The sequence below is a fragment of the Mesoplodon densirostris genome, chromosome 1 (assembly GCF_025265405.1).
Source record: "Mesoplodon densirostris isolate mMesDen1 chromosome 1, mMesDen1 primary haplotype, whole genome shotgun sequence".
NCBI lineage: Eukaryota > Metazoa > Chordata > Mammalia > Artiodactyla > Ziphiidae > Mesoplodon > Mesoplodon densirostris.
In genome coordinates, this window is record NC_082661.1 from 26,538,869 (window position 1) to 26,563,686 (window position 24,818).

Below are 24,818 nucleotides of genomic sequence, written 5' to 3' on the forward strand. Positions count from 1 at the left end.
CACGGGCTTAGTTGCTCCGCGGCACTTGGGATCCTCCCAGACCAGGGCTCGAACCCATGTCCCCTGCATTGGCAGGCGGATTCTTAACCACTGCGCCAAGGAAGTCCCAGCAAGACTTTTTCAAAGCTTTCTTTTCTGCCCAAGCCATCCATCCTCAGGGAGAAAGGCCCAGACTGCTTAGAGAACACGGCCAAGACATTACTGGCACCCTCCAACGGCCGAAAGTGAACGTGTCTTGTGAAGGCATTGTCTTCTGGCACATCTCACCCGCATTGGTGTTTTTAAATAATTTTTGTTTTCGTGGCTCTGGGTCCTCAGCCTGATGTCACCCTGGAGTTCAAAGCCAACTAATTGGAAGTGAAAGGAGGCTGATTGATTTGGCTGCTCCACAGCCAGCCAATGTGGCAGCAATGTGATGGAGAAAGTGTGTGTCTGTGCCACGACTCCCCTGGCACTGACCTACTGGCTTGCACACACAAAGCAGGGGCGAGGGAGGTGAGGGCTCCCCGAATCCTGGAATCAGGTATCTCACTCCCGGGAAGGAGGCAGCTAGCTGGTATGGGGCCTTGATTCCCTCTGCCCTGCTTGCTTAGCTTCTTTCTGCTCCCTCATTCCTATCACCCGACCTCTCCTGCTGGGGTAATGGGAAGATGGTCTGGAAGGGGACAGCACGGGCAAAGACCCGGAGGTATGCTGAGAGTCCTGAACCTGCTTGTTGAAGTGCAGATTCCCAGGCCCTGCCCAGGCCGACTGAATGAGCATCTCTGGGGGTGGCGGCCAGGAACACCAGGCAGTTTTGATGGGCTCCCCAGGGATCCTGAGATAGAGGCGGGGTTGAATTTGGGATGGGTCGTCCACGTGGGTTGATGGCAGTGTTCAGGGTAGGCAGGCAGTGAGGAGGTCGCAGGATCAGACCCCCAGGATGGAGTGTGACTAGACGGGGCTGCTCCTGGAGGGTGCATTTAGTTGTGTCCCAAGTTGGGGGTGGGGGGCAGAACCAATATGGGAAGGGGAGCGCAGTTAGAGGACAGAGAACACCGGCCCGGCATTCGGGGCTTTGGAGAATGGCTGTCCACTGGGCCTGCCCAGCCACTAGCTTCCCTTCTGCCCTCATCAGGAGACTGTGACGAGACCCCCGTCTGCCTTTTATTTCCACAAGGTTTTCCTCTTCAGAGGAGGAGACACCCACATTGTGGTCCAGCAAAGAAATGCTTCCCACCATGGCCCTCAGCCAGAAAATAACTTGTTCCCCACTTGGGCTTTTTGACTTATAAACATGTGACAAAAGAGGCAACATTTCCAGTAACAACAAGGCCAATGGAAAAACAGAGATTTGGGGGAAATGTGCATTATTTATTGTGTTAGCACCTTTTTCTGATCTAAAGTTACTTTGTTTAGAAATAGAAATGTGGCGTGTGTAACTCAGTTGGCTTGTGACATTTTTATAGTTCGTCAGTTTTGAAATGTGACGGCAAAGAAAAATTTTCCAAAGTTTCAGTGAAACTTAGAAGTTTGTGGGGGGAAAAGTGTTTTTCCCCGACTCTTTCTGCTTTGCCCTCGGGATCTTGTCATTGCCACGTGTGACCCAAGCAGCTGGTATGAAGATGGATTTTCTTAATGTTAGAACTGGATTCTTGTACCAAGAAAACTGGGCCATGTTAGAAAGTCCCTTCACTTCCCTGTGCTCAGAAGGAAGAGCCACCACCTCTTCGAGATGCTTCCTCCCAATGTTGCATCTGGCCACCGGATGCCGTGTTGTAGAAAAAGGCCCCCCGCAGGTGTCTGGGAGCTGCCTTTCCTGTTAGCCAGGGTCTCCCCCTGGGCCCTGGACCACCTTAGGCTCCCTGAGTGTTGGGTCAGGGTCAGACTGGGTACATAACTGTTCCCGGAAGGAAGTTGAGGCCCTTGCAAAGCTGTGATGACAGGCTAGTGATAAGAGGCTAAATTAGGACTATCTTTGTTGGCAATAGCCACCCCCCACCCCGGGGTGGGGAAACCTTGCAAACATGGCAGATTTTAACCTCTCTTGTCCCTGATCTATCTGGGTGGGGCCGTTTCTCCTGGTCTGTCACCTCTTGGCCATATACCGTCCCTCCCTGGAGCCTAGTGGCTCTGAGAGCCCTCTGTCACTTCCTCATTTGCGTTTGGTCACAAGGTTCTGAGTAAGAGGGCCCTTTCCCCATCTTCCTCAGTGACCTCGGTTTCTCTCTGCTCTAAGCCCGGGGCTCAGTTGATATTAGTGACAGCTCTCCCAGGGGTGAGGGTATGGCCAAACTGATAAGAAGCAAGTTTCCGAATGGATGCTGGTACCAGACTCTGCTGGGATTAGGTGGTTCCTGCCAGACCTAGAGCTGACTCACTGGCACTGGCCGTGGCTGTCGTGTAGATTTGTTCAGTGAACATCTCAGTACCTCCTCTGTGCCAGGCCCTGTGGTCCAAGCCTAGGGATACCAAGGTGGATACAGTGAGGTCCGCGTCCTCAGGACTCTCAGTTGGGTCAGGGAGGTGGGAAAGTAAACAGCAGTTATGATGTGATGTCCAAGTGCTACCGTGGCGGAGGCGCAGCGGGTGGGATGTAAGGGAGCCTCCCCAGGGGAGGCATAGATATGCCTGTGGGTGGGGTGCTGAGTGAGACCTTCTACCCCCGGTTCCCGGAGGTTTTGAATGAATCAGCCCAGAGAAGAGGGAAAGCAGCCTGCAGAGGCATCTGGTCAGTCTTAGCGTTGGCTGTGCAAACGTGTCACATCCTCTAAACCGGGCTGGGGCACGTCCTCCGCATCCCCCAGGTACCTGCTGGGCAGTGCTGTTTCAGAGAAACCACTGCAGGTGGTCACTCGTTCACTAAAGTTGTTGAAGCTTAAAAAGTTCTAATTATAAAATTAATACATGTGCCTGGGTTGGAGAGGACTTGCCCCAAAGGTCGCCTCTGACCTGTTTCTTATTGTTAGGAGGACTCTGGCTTCCACCGGTCTCCTAGGGGACACATGCCCTGCCTGTGACAGGAGGGCATGAATCCTGATTCCATACAGCTGCAGGGCCGTGGCCCACCCAGCCAGGTGCCTGGCATTCAGAAGTGTTAATTAAGTATCTGACAACAGACGGGTCTCCACTGGGGAAATCTTCATCCAGTGGGTCTCCCTCGTGGTTGATGACTGACCGGGATTGACAGGACAGAGAGAGAGCGGCCCTTTCAAGGCACTGGTAAAGGCCAGGGGGACCCAGAAAAGTGGTCCCAGCTTCTCACACTTGTGCAGCGAGCCAGGACAGGGCCTTCTGAGCACCGGTCTCCTTCCGGGCTTCTCCCCGGGGTGGAAGCTCAGTATTAGCCAGAGTCCCTGAGCTGTGGTGCCAAAGGGTTAACTTCGTGCTCCCCAGAGAGCTCGCACACTCCTGACCCTCCCCTGTCCTCCAGGCCCTCCCAGCTGCGGCCTCCTGGGCATAGCTCAGTCACGTGAGAGCCAGATGTGGGGATTTCCCAAGCAGTGATATGTGTGTGCGCGTGTGTGTGTGTGTGTGAGCGTGCACACACACACACACACACACACACTGCTCTGTTTACGTGGCATCCGAGAGCTCAGGGGATTGGTCCAAACGCACGCAGAGCAGGAGCGGGATGGGGGTGAGGAGAGGCCCCAGGCTCCAGCCACACACCCTGGGAGGCTGCGCCGAGCCCTGCTGAGCCCTGCTCCCACCAGACAGCATAGATAAGCCAGTTGTTTTTGCTCAGACTCCCATTTCCTGCAGCATCCATCTTGCCATAGACCATATTGCTTATGGATAAAATTTTTTTAAATCTCTTTGAAGGGCTTTACCACAGATGCTGGAAGCCCGCAGCCTTCCAGGGATGTTCTGCCGGGCTTGGGGGCCTGCCTATGAGTTACTCTGCACAGCACCAGCTAGGCTCAGGGCCTTTCCTGGCCTGAGGATGCCTGTATGTACCTCAGGCCACCCCAGCCAAAACCTAGACTAGAGGAAGTACAGGGCCCTGGGGGCCAAGAAGGCCCTGGAGCAGTGGTATCAGCTGGACCTCAGTTTCCCCGTGAAACCCTTGGGACTGAGGGCATTGAGTGTGTGTCCTTCCAACAACCATCATGGACTTTCTGGGTACCACCTACTGTGTTCGGTGTGCCGTCAGGATGCTGACAGGGTTAAGACCCTGAAGGAACTTCAGATCTGATTGGAGAGACTCATAACCAATTTTTTTTTTTTTTTTTGCGGTATGCGGGCCTCTCACTGCTGTGGCCTCCCCCGTCGCGGAGCACAGGCTCCGGACGCGCAGGCTCCGAACGCGCAGGCTCAGCGGCCATGGCCCACGGGCCCAGCCGCTCCGCGGCATATGGGATCCTCCCAGACCGGGGCACGAACGCGTATCCCCTGCATCGGCAGGCGGACTCTCAACCACTTGCGCCACCAGGGAGGCCCTCATAACCAATTTTGAATAAGTGCCTACTATGTGCCAGACACTTGCTAGGATGACAACACTATCCAGACATTCTGGAGCCAGTTGACACAGAGACCAGTTGAACAATACAGAGACCCTGCCCAGGGCAAGATAAGGGCAGCCTGCAAACCTTGAAAAGAGGGTCACCCTCAACCTCAGTTCACAAGTGAACTCTGCCCCTGGCCCCTGCCCCCCTCATCCCCACCCCCATCCTCCTCTGGCAGTGTCCAGCCAGATGTCAGCTGAAGTATTGTGAGCCCTGCTCCAAAGGTGGGGTCCAGTTACAGATGCGAGGCCTCCAGGTCTCAGCCCTGCTGCATCCCCCCTTCCCACCGTGAGCCCGCACCCGGGGCCCTGCCTGCTATGTTTGGCTGCAGCCTGCTTTGCGGTGGGGTCTGGGCAGCCTGGGGCAATGAGGATACACTTGAGTGGCAGCCCTGCCGGCATCAGGCAGGTGGGTGAGGGAGCCACGCAGCCTCCCCCAAACCTACATGACCCCCGAAGCAGTCAGGAGCGCCTGGGAGAGTGTCTCTGATTGTAAATATCTGTGCCCCATCCCTAAGGCTGGAGAGTCAGTTGGTCGTAGCCAGGAGCCTCCAGCTGTGGTAGATGCTCGTTAGATAATTGGCGGTTGATTATTGATAATCTGTTAGTGAAAGTCCAGTCTGGAGAAAATAAAACATTGCTTTTTTTGTGGCCCTGGGGTGGGATTGTCAGTCCTGGGTCCATTGCTGTTGACTCCATCTCTCAGGGCTCTTGTGGAGACTGAGCCGGGGGGGCGGGGGTGGACTGGCGGGCTGGGGGCTGGAGACCCAGCAGCTGCTGACTTCATCCTGCGCCACTGGCCTCTGTTTCTGCCACTGCCGCTGCCTCTTCCTCACGGGCTTTGGCGGGGGGAGCTGGTGGGTGGGGGAATAGGAGGGGCGATACTCCAGTAAGTGGGGGAGGACCACCAAGGCAGCCACCCCAGGGAGGGGGGTGGCTGGGATCCGGGAACTCTGAACGGTGTTGAGTTTGAATCTTCTGTGCACACCAGCACCCCGGCATGGGGAGAGGTGAGAGCCCGAGAGCGGAGGGGGAGGCCGCCACCCCAGGGGCTACTATGGGGTCAGGCAGCAGCTGTGTGAGCAGAGGCTCAGAGCCCTGCTGGCCTCCCCACACAGTGCCCCTCTGTCCGCCCACGGCACCTGTGTTTAACCAGAAGCTGAGGGGTTTCGAGCAGGGTGGGAGGAGGAGGCAGACCTGCCTGCCAGGGCAGCCCCCCTGAGCAGCTGCGGTGCTCCCGGGGGCCGCCTGGGCCTCTGCCCACACCCACTTGGGCTGGGCTGTCTCTACTGGCCCGCCTTGGCCTAGGTGGGTGTCCTTGGATTTAGTCCCTAAGGGGCTGTGGAGTGGCTCCAGCCCTCACGCACCCCATTCCCTACCTGAACCGGGAGACTGACTGTGCTCTGACTGCATGGCTTAGCGGTCAGAGGGTCAGCGGTGCATTCCTGCCCCGGGTTGGGCTGCCCCGACATGGACTCTGGGTTCTGGGAAAGGCAGCTCCTGGAGAAGGAGACAGGCCCCTTCCTACTGAGAGTAAAATGAAAGGAGTATGGCTGCGTTTACAAAGGGAAGCCCAACAGAAATAAGTGAGCCTCCCTTGGCCGATGGCTGGGGAGGATCCAGAGAATGAAGTCCCCTGTTTTTAGGCCCCTTTGTTCCCCATTCCCAACCAGCTTGCCTGGGCTCGAGTCTGACCCATCACTCCCTTGCTGTGGGGCCTTAGGAAAAAGCTTAACTTTCCTGAGGCTTACCTTCTGCATCTGTAAAATACAGATTGTTATAAGGATTAACCGTTTAGTCAAACGTTTAACCCAGTACCTAGCATGCACGTTAAGAAAGTGGGAACTGGGGGCTTCCCTGGTGGCGCAGTGGTTAAGAATCCACCTGCCAATGCAGGGGACATGGATTCGAGCCCTGGTCCGGGAAGATCCCACATGCCGCGGAGCAACTAAGCCTGTACACCACAACTACTGAGCCTGCGCTCTAGAGCCCATGAGCCACAACTACTGAAGCCCTTGCACCTAGAGCCCGTGCTCTGCAACAAGAGAAGCCACCACAATGAGAAGCCCGCGAACGCAACAAAGAGTAGCCCCCGCTCGCCGCAACTAGAGAAAGCCCACGCGCAGCAACAAAGACCCAATGCAGCCAAAAATAATTAATTAATTAATTAATTAATTAAAAGAAAGTGGGAACTGGTATGCTTGTTCTAGCCTCAGCCCTGCCACTAACTTGCTGTGTGATCTTAGGCAAACTTCTCCTCTCTGGTCCTAAGTCCCCACATGCTCCTTCCAGCCTTTATTTAGCTCAGAATCCTGTGGCCCAGAACCCTCAGGCCCTGGGCAGGACCAGCTACATGATTTACGGGACCTCTTGTTCATAAATTATTAAAGATTTCAAATTGGGGACAGAGGGTATTAAACCAAGAGCAGGGCCCTGCTAAGTATGGGTCCCTGTGTACCTGTGCAGATCACACCACCTGAAGCCAGCCCTGCCTTGGAGGCTGTGAGCGTAGAAGGCAGGGCCAGGGGTCTGGGCTGCTGGTGTAGCAGCATTGACCCCTCACCTCCCCAGTCCAAGGGCATGATTTTTTCATGCCGTAGGTATTAATGATGAGCTGGAAGCTGCTGCTCACCCTGGAGCAGGCTGCAGAGAACTGCCCCTGTGGGTAGCAGCTCACACACCTAACAGCAGGACACTCTCCAACTTCCACCCGTGTGACTGTGGACTGGAAGTCGTGTTTTGAGTTATTGCTTGTTCTCTGTCTTGACCATCTTAATTCATGCCATGCTTTTTCCGGATGCCATTTGTATCACTTTCACTGTTGTGCCACTGTTTCTGCTGCTCTGAGCATGATGACCTATTTCAGGCCCTATATATCATGTAGGTCAAGCTGCTACTTCTTTGTGAAGCGCCGTTAGCCCTCGAGGCCTCTGGTAAAGATTTGAGCTACTTCATGCCTATGACAGTGTAGTGCCTGCCACAAGGGATGTGCTCTCGTGAAAGAGTAGCTCCTTCTCCTTCTCCTGTTAAATAAAATAACAGGGCTAGCAGCTGTCAAGCCCTAATTAGTTGATGACCTGAAAGCAGTGGCTGAGTTCCCTGGTGGCCTAGTCAAAAAGGAAAAGAAACATGTGGAGTCTAGGAAATGTAAGAAATCTAGCCCTATGTAAGGTTCAGTTGTACAAAAAGAGAGAAAAGACTAGAATACAACAGATATTTAGAAACCAGTTCAAGGCTGCAGTGAAGTAAGAAAAATAGAATTCCCAAAGAGAGAGAGAGGTCTTGAGTGTTCAAGTACGCTGAGATATTGAAGAATGGAAGGACACAGAGACAACAGGGGGGTATTCATTCCTGGCAGGGGCCCTGCTCCTCCTCCCCTCCCAGGAGCCCAGGGTGGGGGCTGTGTAAGCCGATAAGGCGGGTGACCCTGCCCTGGTCCCCCAGAGCCCTTGGTTTGCTTTCATTCTCCGAGGAGTTTATGCTGTTGGCTGTTCTCCTGTCTCTCCCACCTGGGCTTTCAGCCCACTCTGGATTTATTAGTTTGGATGGGTGGAACTTGCTTTACACCAGGGAAGAATTTCTAGAAGCATGGTTTGAGACTACATTTGGGTAAATTGAACCCAATTCTCCCTGCTCTGGAGTTACTCAACATTAAAAGAAACATTACAGAGCAACAGGAGTCCTTCTCCTAACTTAAGTCTATCCAGTTGTTTGTAACGTAGTCCTCGGGTGTATATGTGTTTGGGGGGAACGTCCTTAAAGTGAGGGGCCCCTGTAATATTGTTCTTTGATTTCTCATAATCACCTGGACTTGACAAGAGTCAGGTTCAGCACCTAAGTGTCATCAGGACTTGCAGGCACCTGATTTTCTCTGGGCCTGGATTCTTGCTGGTCCAGCAAGCCAGGAGGAGTGGCTGTGGCAGGAACATGAGTCCTGTGGGATGGCCATGGGAGGGACCCTGTCTCCATGCCTTCCGTCTCCCAGGCACACACTGCTTTAGTCATCAGCTTTGTCCTTGTCACCCACTCCCCTTCTGTGTTCCAGGGGCCCAATTCCTACCCCTCCAAAACCTTTCACAGGCACTAGGCCATTTCACTCTTTTTTTTCTCCCATTGAGGAGCGCAGGCTCCGGACATGCAGGCTCAGCAGCCATGGCTCATGGGCCCAGCCGCTCCGCGGCATGTGGTATCCTCCCGGACCAGGGCACGAACCCACAACCCGCGTCCCCTGCATCGGCAGGAGGACTCTCAACCACTGCACCACCAAGGAAGCCCCATTTCACTCTTAAAGCAGACCTACAACAAAAAAGACATGGTAGATATTTTTATCCCCATTTCACAGAAGGAAAGGGGGCTCAGAGATTTGCTAAATGCCCCAGAATCAGTGAGCTAAGTGAGAGAGTAAGTGCAAGAGCCAAGATTTTTAAAAAATTCTTGCTCCAGTTCCTCTCTGTCTTATGTGCCTCCCGGATGAACTGTTGGACTTCTTCACTTGAGTTTCCTATATTGAGCGTGTGTTCAAGTGGTTTTCCCTGGAAAGGTGGTCTGTTTCTCTGGAAAGATTTGTTTTGACTGTGGTGTACTTGCATTATGGAGATTAGCAGGTTACTGCTGGAAGAGTCTAGAACATGAAACAAGTATCTTGGAGATCAGTGGGCCCAAAACGCTTGATTTTACAGATGTGGCCCAGAGAAGTCAAGCCATTTGCCCAAGGTCACACAGCCAGTTCTTAGCAAAACCCGTTGTGCAGATTCACAGTCTCACGCCCCTTGCTTTCCACCAGGCCCCGTGACTCTGCTCTGTAGGACCCTTGGTTCTGTCACCAGAGAGAGGGGGGTAGAGACAGCAGGGAGGGCAGGAAGCAGTTGGTTTGTGTCACTCACAGCTGCTCATTTGGCTGCGCCTGCCTTTTGCTCCTTTGCCCCATCTTTCCTTCTCACCATTTTCCCAGCCCTGAGCCAGCAGCCATGTTTGCCTCCTGGCCAAGGGGCCAGGGTTTGTGAGCCAGGGGGCCACTCCTCTGTTCATCGCAATGAGGTGGAGGGGGGTCCTTCCCGCCCTGGGGGAGGGCTAGCTCGGGTGGGCTGGAGAGAAGGCACTCCAAAGGGGGGAAATTTGGGGTGGGAGCCATGGAACTGGATTAATTCTGCGGATCCAGGGGACTGGGAAATAAATCATGTTTTAAAAAGGCTTTTTTTTTTAAAGACAGGCTCGTTTCTGGTCCGCTTCCCATTTTCCTTTGGAAAGAGGGAAGGCCTGCTTATTGGGGGGGAAGGGGGTGGGCATGAGTTCAGCTTGTTCCACACTTAGGAGTGGGGGCTCGGTTTCCAGAGGCTGAGGGATCTTTTCCTGTCTGCCCTCCCTGGCCTGCCCAAATGCCCACACCCCAAAGGCCCAGAAGGGCATCGGACCCTTCAAGATGACTGTTGAAAAAACCAACCAAGCAGCAAAGGCCTCGGGAGCATTTAGTCCACATGGGCCAACAGCCTCCACTTCTCTGGAGCAGTTCCCCTTCTCTGACAATCTCATCTCCCAGCCTTGGGTCTGGCAAACCACTGCCCACAGGCCAAGCCCAGCCCACCATGTGGTTTTTTAAAATTTTATTTAATTAATTTATTTTTGGCTGCGTTGGGTCTCCATTGCTGCGCGCGGGCTTTCTCTAGTTGCGGCAGGAGGGGGCTACTCTTCGTTTGTGTGCGTGGGCTTCTCATTGCGGCGGCTTCTCTTGTTGCGGAGCATGGGTGCATGGGCTTCAGTAGTTGTGGCGCACAGGCTTAGTAGTTGTGGTGCACGGGTTCAGTTGCTCCGCAGCAGCATGTGGGATCTTCCCAGACCAGGGCTCGAACCCGTGTCCCCTGCATTGGCAGGCGGACTCTTAACCACTGTGCCACCAGGGAAGACGCCACCATGTGGTTTTGTAAGTAAAGTTTTATTGGCACACAGCTCATTCATCCCTCTACGGATTGTAACAGCAGAGGTAAGTAGTCTCGACAGAGACCACGTGGCCCACAAAGCCTAAAATATTGACTCTCTGGCCCTTCACAGGAAGTCCGTCGACCCCTGTTTTAGCAGAACACATCTTCCTGGGTCCTCCAGGCCCAGGCCAAATGAATTCCCTTGGCTCACTGACGGACATTAGCACTTCCCAAAACATTTCCTTCCAAAGAACCCAAAGCAAAGTGTACAAAGTAACGAAGCCAGCAGAAATGGAGAGAGGTGTGGGCAACCTCTTAGTTGGCTCAGCCCAGGGCTGGGTACGGCCAGATGGTGTTGGGATGGGTCTGGCGTTAGGCCTGCCCAGGGGCGTTAGGATGGCCTTGCTGGGTGGCAGCCACTTGGCCACATTTGGGGCACAGCATCAAGAAGTCATAACCCCAGCAATATCTGGCACCAGACAATGAAGCCCCACATTCTGAACCGAGACCCCCTCACCTCAGCCACAGCAGTTGAAAGCCTCGGAGTGTGTCTGCTTTGTCTCGGCCCTGCCAGGGCATGAAAGCTGGGCCAGCATGGTTCCTGCTGTCCCAGGAGGCTTCTGGCTGCTAGGCCTGGTCAGAGACTCTGGCCACAGGTTGCTTGTCTGTGGGTGTAGTCCCCCAGAGTCCCTTTACCCCCAATTCCAGCTGACCCATGTCTGTGGGAAGCACCTCTGTGTGCCAGCATTTTCTGGATGCATATAGTATTGAAATGCCATCTGGTTCTCGTCCTTGCAACTCCAAGAGCCTGATTTTCCTGCTGCCCCCCAGAGCTGATTGAACCAAGCTCATGGGATATGCGGAGGGAAGAGGTTCAGAGAGGTTAAGTAACTTTATCAAAGGGGCAGAGCCTGGATTTGAATCCAGACAGACTCCAGAGGCCGCGCCACACCTCTCCAGCGGATCCCCACTCTGTTGGTTTACAGTGAGCTCTGGAAGGGCCAGGCCTCCCAGGTCTACATGGTGAGCCAGCCTGCAATTGGAAGGTGGCTTGCTGAGCGAGGGAGAGTTAGGTGCTTTAAATGGTGAGTGGCATCAGACTGAGGCCTGAAGCCTGTGTCACCACAAGAGATGAACACTGTACTAGCTGCGTGACCTGGACTAAGTTACTTAACCTCTGGTTCATAGTCTTCACCTGCAAAATGGAAGGAGTTCCTTATCACTGTAGGTTTATTATGAAAAACAGATGAGTTACTATATGTAAGTACTCAGCACAATGCTTGGTGTACAGTAGATGCTGTATAAATGTTGCTGCTGTGATGATTACCATTACTATCTATCAGGCCGCTCTCCTGGCCAACACCAGGCAAGCAGCCCAAGGGTTTGCCTCTCAGACTTGCATCTCCACGTTTCCTTCTCACTGTAGCCACTGTAGCCAACGCTGTTCTCCTTTGGAGGCAGTGAGCAGTTCAGCAGAGGAAGCACCAGTTGGGGTGTCCCAGACCTGGTTCCATTTCTGGCTCTGCTACTCTGGCCTCATGGGAACTTGGGCCAGTTCCTCCCCTGTCTAAGCTCAGATTCCACCCCTGTAAAATGGGGCAAAAGGTGTGTACCCAGCTCAAGGACCTGGGTGTAAATGAGCCACTGTTCACTGTAGGTAAACTGTCAGCATTACGTGTTGACCCTCTGATATTCTAGAAATGTCCACACCATTGATTAGGCTAAGAGCTTTTTGCCTCCTGACGTTACTGTATCACATCTCATGATCTTAAGTTGTTTTAGGTGCTTTGACATTGTTCCTCCCTCTCGGCAGGAAGACAACTTTTAACCTCATTTCACAGATGAGGAACCTGAGGCCCAGATCACACATGGCTGTCTGAGCCTGGACGAGAACCCTCGTTTCTTCTGGTCACTAAAGGTCCCCGTTCTTCTGGGTTGGAGTTGGGGTGTGAGACTTTTTTTAAATGAGGCTTCCTTCCATTTTGCCAGGCCCTGTCTCTCTTCCTCAATGCTTAGGGCTGGGGTAAGGGCTGGACAAGACATTGAGGCCCAGTGGTGTGGTGGCTGGAGACTGGCCTTGGGCTCCCCAACCTGACGTTTAAGGTTCCAGGCCCAGGCTGCTGAGCGTGCTGGCCTGGTGAGGATCAGGGCCAGCCACCCACATGGCCAGAGAGGAAGGTCCAGGCTGCCTTCTCCAGGGCAGCGATAACCCACAGGCCCTGTTCCAGGCCCAGCGTGTAGGATTCTCTGTGCTCCAGAGGATTCCTGTGTTTTGCAGACACCTCATTATCCCCGTCCTGGCCAGCAGTGTCCCAGCTCCTCTGTAATCACTCAGGCCCACGCCCAGCAGCACTTCCAGGGCCAGGAAATCACTCGCCTCTCCTCCCCTCCCTTCCCTCCCCTCCCCTCCCTCCTCCTCCCCTCCCTTCCCCTCCCTTCCCCTCCCTTCCCCTCCCTTCCCCTCCCCTCCCCCGCCTTCCGCCCCAGCGGCCTGACTCCGAGCCGGCAACCACTCGGCCCGGTGGACCTCCTGCCTGCCTAACGGTTCTCTCTTCTCCTCTGATTCTCTTCTCTCCTGCTGCTGCTTGCTCTCGGGGGACTCGGAAGTGTGGCTCTCCAGCTGGGCTGAGTCTCCTAAGAAGAACGTGACAGGTACTGCCTGGTGTGCATGTGAGTGCATGTGTGTGAACATGTGTGTCCCTGGCATGCAGGCCCACGGAGCCGGTGCCCTGTGATGTGTAGCAGCTCTTTGTCAGCATGCTGGCGTCTTCTCGGCCGTCCCCTCTGCCTTCCTTTCAACCCTTTTTAGGTCCCAGATCCAGCCTTGGAGCCCTTGGATGGGTGGTGACCACGCAGCACAGTGTGTCAGCACATGCACCCCGGGCCCGGGATGTGTGGGGTTAAATCCCGGCTCTGCCACGTCCTGGTCTCCGGTTACGTAACCCCTCTAGCCTCCCTAAGCGGATGCGGTAGCATCTCACTGGGAGTCTGGTGCACAGAAAGTGCTCAGGTGGTGGTGAGGCTCCCATCACCTTCCACCCCTGTGAGATGGGCCAGCTGAAGATGATTAGTCTCCCTTCAGGCTGTTAACCCGAGGCAGAGAGCTGAAGCCTCCAACACCCCAGCTGGGGCAGTGGTGGGTAGGGGGGTGGGGAGTCTTGTAACTGTGATGAAGTCACAGCCCCCATGCCCCAGGGATCCAGAGCTGGGACCTGCCTCTGGTCTCGGGGCTCCTGGACCTTGGGCTTCCTGGGCACCCATAGCCCTCAGGGACTTGGGCTTGTGCTCTGTGTCCGGGCAGAGCTGGGACAGAGGTCAGAGGCTTACCTTTAGCCTTGGTTTTACTGGACAATGGTAGGAAAACCTGGATAGCAGTGTTCTCAGCTGTTAGATGGAGATGGTGTCAGGTAGAGGGAAGGGATTTCCAGAAGGGACTTCTAGAAGCCCCTCCATTTTTGCAAGTGCCACCTGGCCCTCCTTCCCCAGCCCAAACCTGAGAGCAGAGGTGAGGGTCGGGGTTGGGGGACAAAACGGAAAGGTCAGAGGTTGAGGGGAGGGGTTTGGACCAGCCCCTCCCCTCACAGCCGTAGGCAGGAAACGGGAGGTGAACAGCCTGGGCGGGCGGGCAGAGGAGAAGGCAGCAGGCAGAGGACCTCTTGCCTGTCCCAAGCCCCTCGCAGTCATCCTTCTCGTGTTGCCTGTGACGAGGGCCTCGGCCTGAGCTAATCATTGGGCTCCCGTCCCTTTTTTCCCTCTCCCGAGACAGTGAGCCAGAGCCCACTTGGCCCACAACAATACATTTTATTCACCAAACGTATAGCCTGGCTGCCCGAGGGCCTATGGAGAGGCCGGCAGGCTGAGGCTGGCCTGGGAGGAATCAGTTGTGAGAGACTGAAGGGACCTTGGTGGGACACCCAGGGTTTGGGGGGCCATGGAGAGCGTGGGGAGCCTGGGATGGGAGCCACCGTAGGGCTTGGCTTCTCAGGATGAGCCCAGCTGTTTGGAGAGAGAGCCTGAGGGGAGGCCATGTGGGCTGGGCGAAACCGCCAGACCAGGGCCGGAGTCCTGGGCGAGTCGCCACGTCTCTCTGGGCCGGCCTTGGTTTCCCCATCTGGAATGTTGGCAAGTTCAGTGAGACTGGAAACTCAGAGGTAAGAGGCTGATGCTGGGGATCCTTGTAGATAAGGGGCCTCAGGCTGCTTGGGCTGGCATCCATCCATAAGTGGGCCCTGGGGGTTCTGATATGGCTCTCCAGCTGGCAAATTCTCGCTGCCTACCAGGAGGTGGGGTCTGAGGAAGGCATGAGAAGGAACAGAGCCATGGCCGCTTCTCCTGGCAACTGTGGCCCTTGCCCTGACCTGCGTGCTGGGGTTTTGTTTTTGTTTTTTTATAAATTTATTTATTTATTTTGGCTGCATTGGGTCTTCATTGCTGCACGCGGGCTTTCTCTAGTTGTGGCAAGTGGGGGCTACTGTTTGTTGAGGTGTACGGGCTTCTCATCGCGTTGGCTTCTCTTGTCGTGGAGCACAGGCTCTAGGCGCGCGGGCTTCCGTGGTTGTAGCACGCAGCCTCAGTAGCACGGCTTCCGTAGTTGTAGCACGCAGCCTCAGCCTCTCGCGGGCTCTAGAGCGCAGGCTCAGTAATTGTGGCTCACGGGCTTAGTTGCTCCGTGGCATGTGGGATCTTCCTGGACCAGGGCTCGAACCTGTGTTCCCTGCACTGGCAGGCAGATTCTTAACCACTGCGCCACCAGGGAAGCCCCTGCATTGCTGGTTTTGAGGCTTCAGAGGAACCTAAGCCCTTCCTCTCCTCCCCAAATCTCCCATTTCCTGTTTGCTTTATAAACAGTCTACAGTTTACATAGGGCATTAACCCCATCACCTTATACCATGCTCAGAACAATCCCACAAAGTAGGTACTGTTATTGTTCCTGTTTATGGATGAGGAAGCTAAAGCTCAGAGAGATTAAGTGTCCTCTGCAGGGTCACAGAGCTAATAAGGACAAGGCAGGACTGGACTTCAGACCCTCAGACTCCAGTTTGGTGCTTTTGCATCACGACTCTCAGGCAATTATTGTGTCTAGTGCCATGTCCTATGGCACCAGTCTTGAGGCGTCTGTCTACCCTCATCAGGGAGACTCTTGTCTAAAGCACATGATCTGGTTGGGGAGCGGTGCTCCACAAGAAAATCCAGTGCATGACAGGAGCAAGCACTGTAGCTGAGTGATTGGATGGTTCCTGGAGGGGCAGAGATGGTTGGGTAGAATTGGGGTTGGTAAAGGGGAAGGCATTCCAAGCAGGGAGAACAGCTAAAGCAGAGGCTTGGACATAAGAACCAGCATAGAAGAGTGTGACTGGCACACAGTGGGTGCTTGCTATATGTGTGTTGGATAAATGAATGTTGCCTGGATCAGAGGAGTTGTGTGTCAGGGAACTTGGGGAGCTCAGGTTGTCAGGAAAGACTGAGCTTGAATTTGGCCTTTCTTCTTTAGGCAGCAGGGACCCAGTGAAGGTGCTGGAGCAGTGGATTGACTTAGCAAAAGCCACATTTAGAAGCCTAAGTTGGCAGCCAGATCAGGCAGGAGCCAGGGGTCCATCCAGTTGGTAGCTAGAGGAACGCAGGTGTGAGGCAAGCGTGGGGCAGGGCTCTGGGGCACTACCAGAGCCCCAGCAGATCCAGCCAGGGGCTCTGAGAAAGGCACAAAGATGAGATGGATGAGACCCTGACAGAAAGTCCCCTTCCAATCTGGGAGGGACTCTTCTCTCTATAAGGAGTACTCCCCTTCTCCATGCCACTGCCAAATGCTTCCTATCTGAAGACAGGAGGCTCGCTCCACTGCATCTCCCCCTCCCTCGGGCTGACTCCTTCAGCCCCCAATTTTCCAGGCCTTGGCTGGGAGGGGATCCAGAGCAGCCTCTGTGGGATGACATCACCCACCGGCCTGCCTGCCGAGTGGTTTCTCATCTGGATACCTGCTCCCAGCTCACGCCCGTCCGAGCAGCCCTGGGCAGGCAACACCCTAAGAGGTAGATGCCAGAGAGCGTGAGCTTGTGCTGGGGGAGGGGAGGGCAGTGAGGAAGACAGAGTGTCTGTCTGTGTGTCCATCTGTCTGTCCCCTAGGCTGTGTGCTACTGCCTGTCTTCTGTGCTCTGGAATGCCTGGAGAACATTTTCTTAACTTTTCTACCTGTGTCCCAGAGTGTCAGACTTCAGAAAGCTCAGGCCAATTTCCAAGGGGTGGCGTGGAGGTGGGAGCAGTATGTGGGTTTTTCCCCTTTGAAATCTTGCCTCAGGTTTCCTTGGCTTGGATTAAAATGACCTGATGCCTCTCCATTCCCCAGCACCCCGCTTATCCTCTCGAGCAGCTCTTGGCCACAAACCCACCACTCCTTGTTTCTCCCTGCCTCTGTTTCCCCAGCTCCCCTTTTTCTCCCTTCCAGAATTTAGTTCTCTAGTTTTCCCAGATTTCGAAGGTGAGGCCCTGCCTGGTTTATCCATGTTGGCTCAGAGCAAGCCGTTAAACCACTGTTCATCTATCTGTCCATTCATTCATTCATTTCACCAACAGTTACAGAGCGCCTACCCCCAGTGGCCACTGTGGTCTGGTCAACAGATGCTACAAGAGTCGAGAAGAAACCCACACTCCAGTCTTTATTAAGCAGCAACTATTTGCCAGATGTGGGGTGGGTGGGAAGAGGCAGGGCCCCTCCTCGGGATCAGTGGCTCTCTATAGGCCACAGCCAGGGCACAAGTCAGGACACAAACAGTGGTGTCAGCAGGACATGGGTTCGATCCCAGCTGTGTGACCTTAGGAAAATCGCCTCATGAGCCTTACTTCGTCTGCCTGTGTGTGACATGGGGCTATAACAAGGGCCTACACCAGGGTTGTTCTGAGGATCAGATATGGTCTGCATTAGGTAGTGCTGTCCCGAGTGAGCCCTAATGAAAGCTTGCTATTAATTGTCAGCATCATCTGGGCTCTCAGGATTTGGAAGCTCTCTAACCAGCTGGAGAACTCCTGTCTTCTGTTTGTATCTTGAGTTTGCCTTTCCCACAAACTGGAAAAGGAGCCCCTGTGTCCCACAAGGGCAGGGGCTGGCCCTTTTTGTGCTGGGTGCACTCACTGCCAGCCCCCCGGGGACACAGTGGGAGGTAGGCTCTGTCAGCTCCGTGCCCAGCGCTGCCTCTGTGCAGCTAGCAGGGGTAGGCACGGAAGCTGGCCCAATCTGAGTGTAGAGCCAGGCCCGCCCTGCTGCCTAGCTGTTGGTCGCATTTTGGCCTGAAATACAATCTTGGCTTCGGATGGGCTGCCTGGGGCAGTGCCTGTGCACATCCATGTGGCAGGCCTCAGCTGGGACAGGGTCCCTCCTGGGTCTCCAAAGGACTGAGCTGGGGCTGCAGGGTCCACACCACATGGGAGAAGATTGCCAGGGGCAGTGGGTTTCTTTCCCCTCCATCGCCCCCACCCTAGGTTGGATGGAGCCTCCCGCACAGAAAGACCCAAAGATCTAAGCAGCATTTCTCACCCTGGCTGTGTATGAGAACCATGGGAGAGGAGGGGGTGTCTAAAAAATACCTGAGACCAATTCAGTCTGCATCTCTGGGCATGGGGCTCAGGCATCAGGGTACTTTAGAAGCTCCCCATATCTTGTGGGACCAAGTTGAGGATCATCGTGCTCGGAGAATGGGATGTCTGGAAACAGAAAGCAGAGGCAGTTCTGTAATGGAAAGAGAGATGGGCTTGAACCTAAAACACTCAGTGAATTTGGTTCTCTCCATAGCAACTGTGTGAGCTGGGGCAAGCCTCTTGTCTTCTCTGGGTCTCTGAGGTGTCTTTTGTGAAGTGGGAAGGTAACAAGGTTGTTGTGGGGATAAAATGGGACTCAGGCATGTGGGGAAGGTAGCTGCAGGCTGACGCACCAAGGGGGCCGTGTGGAGCCTGGGGACCCTCTCAGCCATTTCTATAGCCAGGCTGGTGGCGTGAAGAAGCCCCCAGCCTTTCAGGAGACGGGTAGATGTATAGGGTGATAGACACAGAGTTTAAGAAGTATGCTAGGAATTCCTCTTGCCGGGGAGATGGAGAGGGGCGTCTGGGAAGGCTTCCTGTAGGAGGTGACCAGTGGGTCTCTGGTTCATGGATCCTTTCAGCTCCTAGCCGGGCATGTATTATCTTAGGTGCTCAGTCCCCACTGCACCCTAGTGATGGTAATAGTGAGGTGCAGAGAGCTTTCAGCAGCACATTCAATGCCGCACAGCCAGTAAGCCGAGGTGGGCACCCAATCTGTCTACCTTCCAGCCTGGCGTTTGCTTAATAAACGTTGCACTGGTCTAGTGGCTAAACAGGACAGAGAAGCTGCTCGCTCCCTGCCCTCTTCCCGCTTAGCCCCACCTTTTGACCCCTCAAGCTCCTGAAACTGCCAGGAGAGGGCAGCTGGTGGCTTCCGGGAGCCTGACCACAAGCCCCAGCAGAGCTTAAAGGCAGAGGGAGGCTGAGACGGTCTCCATGTGGCCGGAGGGCGGCAGCCAGGCCGGACGATGCCCCGTCGGGAAGCGGGCCTGGGGGCACGGGCCTGAGGCTGGTCCCCGGGGGACCAGGCCCGTGGGCTCAGTGGCCGCGCCTTGGTGAGCCCGAGGGGCAGCAGTGGAGCTGAACTTGAGGAAAAGTTGGCGGGGGGCGGGCTGGGCTCTCCAGCGCTGGGCTGGCGCTGGGACTTTCTTCTTGGGTTTCAAGTAAACAGTCTCGGCCCTCCTCCCCCTCTCCTGCCTCCACCCCCGGCTCCTCATTCGATGGGTCTCATGTGTTTCTATTTAAGGGCTGCGAGTAAACCCCAGTGATTGGCGGCCTCAAACCCTCTTGACTTCTCGCCTGGGCCCAGCCTGCCGTGGAGCCGTCCTCTCCCGCTCTCTCCCTCTCCCGCCCAAGGGGAGGACTGCTGACTCTCTTTCTCTGGGTTTACAGGGGTTGGGGAGAGGCCCGAGCCCTCCTCCTCGCCTGGCCTTTCCTCTCGCCTCTGCTCCGGCCTCAGCCCCCATGGGCCGCCCTCCCGCCCACCCGCCTGCCGCCCTCCCCTCGCACCCCTGCGGCCGAGGGGTCCGGAGAGACCACGTCCGCCCCAGGCCTCTCCTCCGACTCCCTCTCCCTCGTGCCGGGCTGTGATTAATTCATCGCGGCCGCAGGCTTTTTCCTCTGAGTCCCCTCGGCCTCTGTCTCGTCTCTGTCTCTCCCTCCGCGCCCCCCACCGCTGGCCCCCGGCTCCCCATGTCCCCCGGTCCCCGCGGCACAGCGGGCCGGTGTGGGGCCCTGCTATATGGCCTGTCCTTGGGGCCCGGCGAGCTGCGAGCCCTGGCTGCGGGCGGCCCCTCCGAGCGGCGCTGGCGACCGAGCAGCCTCCCCCGAGGCCGATGGACAGGGGGCGCCCCGGCCGCGGGGCCATGGCTGGCCGCTGGCTCACCGCATGCTTTCTGCCCTCGCCAGGTGCCGACACCCACGCCGAGCCCATGATCCTGGAACAGTACGTGGTGGTGTCCAACTATAAGAAGCAGGAGAACTCGGAGCTGAGCCTCCAGGCCGGGGAGGTGGTGGATGTCATCGAGAAGAACGAGAGCGGTGAGTGCCCAGCTGGCTGGCCGGCCACTCGGGCGAGGGGCCCGGCTGGTTTTTGTTCCCCTCCTCCTCCCCCACCTCTGCAGCTATACGTTATTTCCATCTGGCGGGGAGAGGGCCGAGGAGGCTGAAGTTTCCCCTGTTGGTTTGGGCTGCAGGCCAGCAGTTTGCCTGGTGGTGGAAGAATGTCTCCACCACTCGGGGTAATTAACTGGCTTGTGTTAATGCAAGGCCAGGGTGGCGGCATGGCCACGACTGTCCAGCCCAGGTTCAGGGTCCCTGTGCCTCTGAGGCCGGGGGAGGTTGCTCCCAGCTCAGGGGCATCCTACAGCAGCTTCCCCCTTGGGGCCATATTCCAAACTGGGGACGAGGCAGGGGTGGGAGGACCCGGCTGGCTGGTGGGGAAGGCAGGCCATGACGTCACTGTGGGGTCCCGGGTCCTCAGGCGGGTTGTCTGAGGAAAGGCCAGGCCTGTGGAGGTTGGCTAGTGTCTGGGCGGTGAGCTGACTGCCCCCTGCTGAGCTGAAGGCTGCCAGGCCCTGGGAAGAGGGCCCAGACAGGGGGATGAAGTCAGGTCCTGGGGCCAGGGAGGGTCCTGCAGCAGCCGCCCTGTCATTGCGAACTGAGGCTTTGTCTTGGCTGTCCAGGGGCCTGCCAGTTCCAAGGTTCTCACCGAGTAGGCCTCAGTGCCCTTGGCAGCAGAGGTCTCTCAGGTGGAGAGAGGAGGGCCCGAGTCCGTCAGTCTGAGGTGCAGGCGTGTGTGACCCCTGCAGAGCCAGGGATGAACTCTGGCCCAGGACATCCATCATCAGTTTGCTCATGACCTGCTGGCGCTTGAATTGGTTCCTGGGGTGTTCTGTTTTGGTTTCGGTTTGCTGTGGGGGAAGGCCCCCCGTGCGGGCGCGTTGGAGCCTCTCTGAGCTGCGTTTGGAGGACACTCCCAGAGGGGAGGGGCCTGTTCTTCTTTTCCTGTTCCACTCTATTCCCCTCCAGTATTTTAAGCTCTGACAGGAAGACAGATCAAAGGCTGTCTGTGCCCATTCTATAGATAGAATAACTGAGGCACAGAAAAATTGAGGGGAAGTGAGTCACCCGAAGTCAAAAACAGAACAGAACAGTTCTTGGGCCCCTGATTCCTATGCCTGTAGGCAGCAAGTAGCTGTAGAGATACTGAGGAAATCCCAGTGGGCCTCCTGGGGGAGGTGAGATTAGTTTCCTGCTGCAGGAGTCTCAAGAGCTGTGCTCTCCTGAGAACAGGGCTGTGATGCCGACAAAGACCTGACTCATGGCCCTCTTGGATCTGGAGTCTTCAAAGCTCGCGCCCCTCAGAGGTGTCAGGCTCTGCCCTTGTGCCTGGTTGGCAGTGGCTGTCAGGAGCATAAAGGCCTGGGCCCTTCACCCCAGGTGCCCACACTGGTCTCCTTCCTGCACCGCTTGGCTTTCAGCCTTTGTCACAGTACCAGCCCCCCCTCCTCGCCCCCACCCAAGCTGCATTGTCAGAGGGGCCTGGCCCTAGGAACACTAAGCACCTCAAGACCCAAAGGAAGGGTTCTCTAATGGTGAGATTGGAGACACCCACTGAGGAGAGAGAGACATGTTTGTTTTGGGGCTTGCTCCAAAAGAGGGCGTGTCAGCTTTTCCATATAAGGTCAGGGCTGCTCAAAAGTAGACTTCTGGCTTAGGGACCCTCTGCCTTGTGTCACCAGCACAGCTATATAGCCCTAAAGCAGCAGGAGGAGTGAGCCCCCATGTCTCTGGGTACCAGCCACTCCAGGATGGCTGAAGAGGAGACCCCACACAAAAGGCAGTCAGCCTGTTATCAGACTCCCTGCTTCCCTTTGCCTCCCACCCCACATCCAGGACCCTGCCTAGGAGTGGAGGAGGGAGAGCCTTGACAAAGTGGGGCTTTTGTAGCAGGGCTGCAAAGTATTAGGCACCTCCTTCTCCTGAGGAGTCCCCGATGGCTGTTTGAGGGGCTCAGGTGGCCTGAATCCCCAGAGCAGCCCAGTCTGGTACACTGATCCTCTGAGGGAGCTGCCGTCTCTAGAAGCAGGATTCTGCCCACTACCATGTACCGGCTGGATGACTTCAAGCCCCTTGCTCCCTCTGGGCCTCAGCACTCCTTTCTGTAAAATGGAGACAGTCTCGTGGCTGCTTGGAAACAGGGCCTGGAGTAGATGACCTCCTCCCAGATCTGGGCTCCGTGGCTCGGAGACTCCTTGGGGCCCTGGGTGTTGGGGTAGACAGAGCCCTGAATGTGGCCTTCCCACTTCTCTGGGCTTTGTGTCTCTCCCCTTGATGCAAACAGCTGCTCAGCAGCAGATATGTACACGGGGACCTTGGAGTGCTGTGTCCATGGTGCAAACCCACACCGTCTGTTGCTGTCAGGAACAAGGAGGCCTCCTAGAGTGTACAACCAGCGTAACCAGAGAAACTAAGTGGGTGGAGGGGAGCAAGGAAGAGGGCCAACTGCAGATCCTGGTGAGGGTGGTTTCCCAGTTCAAGGAAGCTGGATGGCTGACGGCGGCGGGCCGGGGTGGCGGTGGGGGGGGTGGGGGAGGTGTGTTGGGCATCCTGCAAGCTGGCTTTGGAAGGAGTGGTGAGTGAGGCTTTTGAACTCTGGAACAAAGACCCAATTGTGAGGCCTTTGACCTTAGGGCTTAGTGGGCGTGCTGAGGCATTTCCACTTAAATTGTTGGGGCAGTAGCCCCAGTTAGCACCACCCTGCCCCCTGGGGCCTTGCCTTGCCCCCTGGGAGCCAGGACTCTGCCTGTGTCCCCTTCTCGCTTGGCTGAAAGTCCCTCGAGTAGAATGTTCCAAGAGGGACCCAGCCATCTGTGGTTCTGCTTGCTCATTAGAGCCCTCTGGCAGGGACCACAGCCCCTGAGGGATTTGGAAGTGTGCTTGTGCCAATGCTCTGTAATCTCATTGGTCTAAAGAGAGATGTGTCTGATGAAGGGCAATTCAGAGTCAGTAACAGTAAACACCAAGTCCAGGCCATGCACTTCACATGCATCATCTTACTGGCATCATGGAACAACCCTGTGTGGTAGAAGGCACTCTAATCATTTTGTGGCTGAAGTAACAGGCTAAGAGGTTAAGTCATTTCCCTAAAGTCCCAACAGCTGAGATCTCTCCCTTCTACAGAGGAAGTGTGGGGAGGGTGAGAATGGGCTGCTCCCGGGAGGGATCTTCACTGAGCTGATGATGCTGTGGGTCAGGGACAGACATGGGCTACCTGAGGGTGGTGTATACCCAACACCAAGGACAAGCCTATTCTAGGGAATGTAAGTGGATAGAAGTCAAAGACACCCACAGTGTTGGGACCTGAGTGGCTTCAGGGAAAGCATTTTTGATCAAACAGTGGGCCTGGGGCCCAGCCAGAAAAGGACTCTTTTCCTTCATTGATCAGGGACAAATCTAGCAGAAAGATTAGTAACTTTGTTAGCTTTGCCAACCATTTTTGTCTTGTCCTTGAAAACCCCTCCACCCTGACATAAACAACAATGCCTGAGATACCACCTTTGTAGGACATTCTTACACCTCAAAGACCACATTGGCTTTACCTTCCAGGAGGCAAAATCTGGTCTAACTTCTGGCAGAATGGTGATGGCAGGGTCCCAGTTGCTCTGATTTCTGTTAAGCAAAGCTGCTTCCAACTTTCCAGGATGGTTTCCTTCTCTCAGGGTTAGGAGCCAGGGGAGGATGTGGGGATATGAGTCAGCAGATGCTCATTCTTTTCCTGCTCCAGCTTTCCTTCTCTGAGTCTTTGAGTCTTTCCTGGCACTAGTGTGATAACCCTGGGAGATCTTATACTTCCTTGGAGGCACATAGCTATTCGACTAAGGTAAAAGCATTGTGTTGGCAAGAAGTTTTGAGCTCCTGGTCCATCCAAGTGAGAAATTGTACAGGTGAGAAAACTAAGCCTTGGGGAGTTTGAGAATCTTCAGTCCCCTCCAAAGTCAATGCTTTAGTCCCAATTGACTTGTGAGCAGAGGACAGATGCCCACTTAGACTTGCTCAAGAGTCTACTGAAAGGATTTGGGAAAATCGCACCAGAATCCCAAGGGTGGGAAGTACATCCCAGCTGCACAAGGACTGGGAACCAGAAAGCTGGCACGAGACAAAGCAGCTACTCTTCTTGGGTACCATGTGGATTTAAAGTCCAACTGTCATCTTCTCCTAACTGCAGACCAACCTTCCTTGTCTTCCTGTTCACTTGTAACAGTGGCCTGTTCACCTGCTATTGGTTTGTTGAGATAACTGCCACCAACGGACAATGGTCTCTGGTTCTCTGAGTTCAAAATTTGAAGTTTGAATCTGATTAGTTTCTGGCCAGCCAATGGATGGGCAGACCTTAGATCAGGTGTCCAACCCTGGGCCAATCAGCTGTGTCTGGGGGAAGGGTCATGGGGTATAAACATGGCTACCTTGCCAACCTATTCAGCAGCGGCTGCTGGAGCACAGGTTTTAAAGAGAGGAGGTATGGGGGGTAAGCTACCCCAGAACATGTTGGCTGCATCTATTTTACTTATTTAGCAGCTGTGTGTAGTGAAGAGAACAAAGAATCAGGAGTCTATTAGGTTTAAGATCTAATGCTACCCTAACTGTGTGATATAAACAGGAATCCATTTCCTCATGAGTCTAAGAGAATAGTGATACATCCTACATGGGCTTTTTTTTTTTTCCTTCAATGAATTGTAACTATTCATTATTTGAGGAATATCTTTATCAAGAAGACAAACTAATAAGCTTTCCCCTCAGACTTGTGTGTCATAATGATTATTTTGTGTTGTCAGAGATGATGCATTCTT

At 55.1% G+C, this 24,818-nt stretch overlaps 1 protein-coding gene across 5 annotated transcripts in view; it reads left to right on the top strand.

The window, feature by feature from the left end:
• SH3PXD2A (SH3 and PX domains 2A) overlaps nucleotides 1-24,818 on the top strand; it is a 246,067-nt gene that overhangs the window by 167,234 nt on the left and 54,015 nt on the right. For 2 of the 5 annotated variants that reach the window (XM_060099958.1, XM_060099964.1), the window contains one exon: nucleotides 19,876-20,007. In XM_060099958.1, the coding sequence (XP_059955941.1) occupies nucleotides 19,876-20,007 (132 nt within the window). Of the gene's footprint in view, nucleotides 1-13,008; nucleotides 13,054-14,390; nucleotides 14,553-18,939; nucleotides 19,023-19,875; nucleotides 20,008-24,818 lie in introns of those variants that run through there. The other 3 variants (XM_060099983.1, XM_060099968.1, XM_060099975.1) reach the window with 3 other exon arrangements.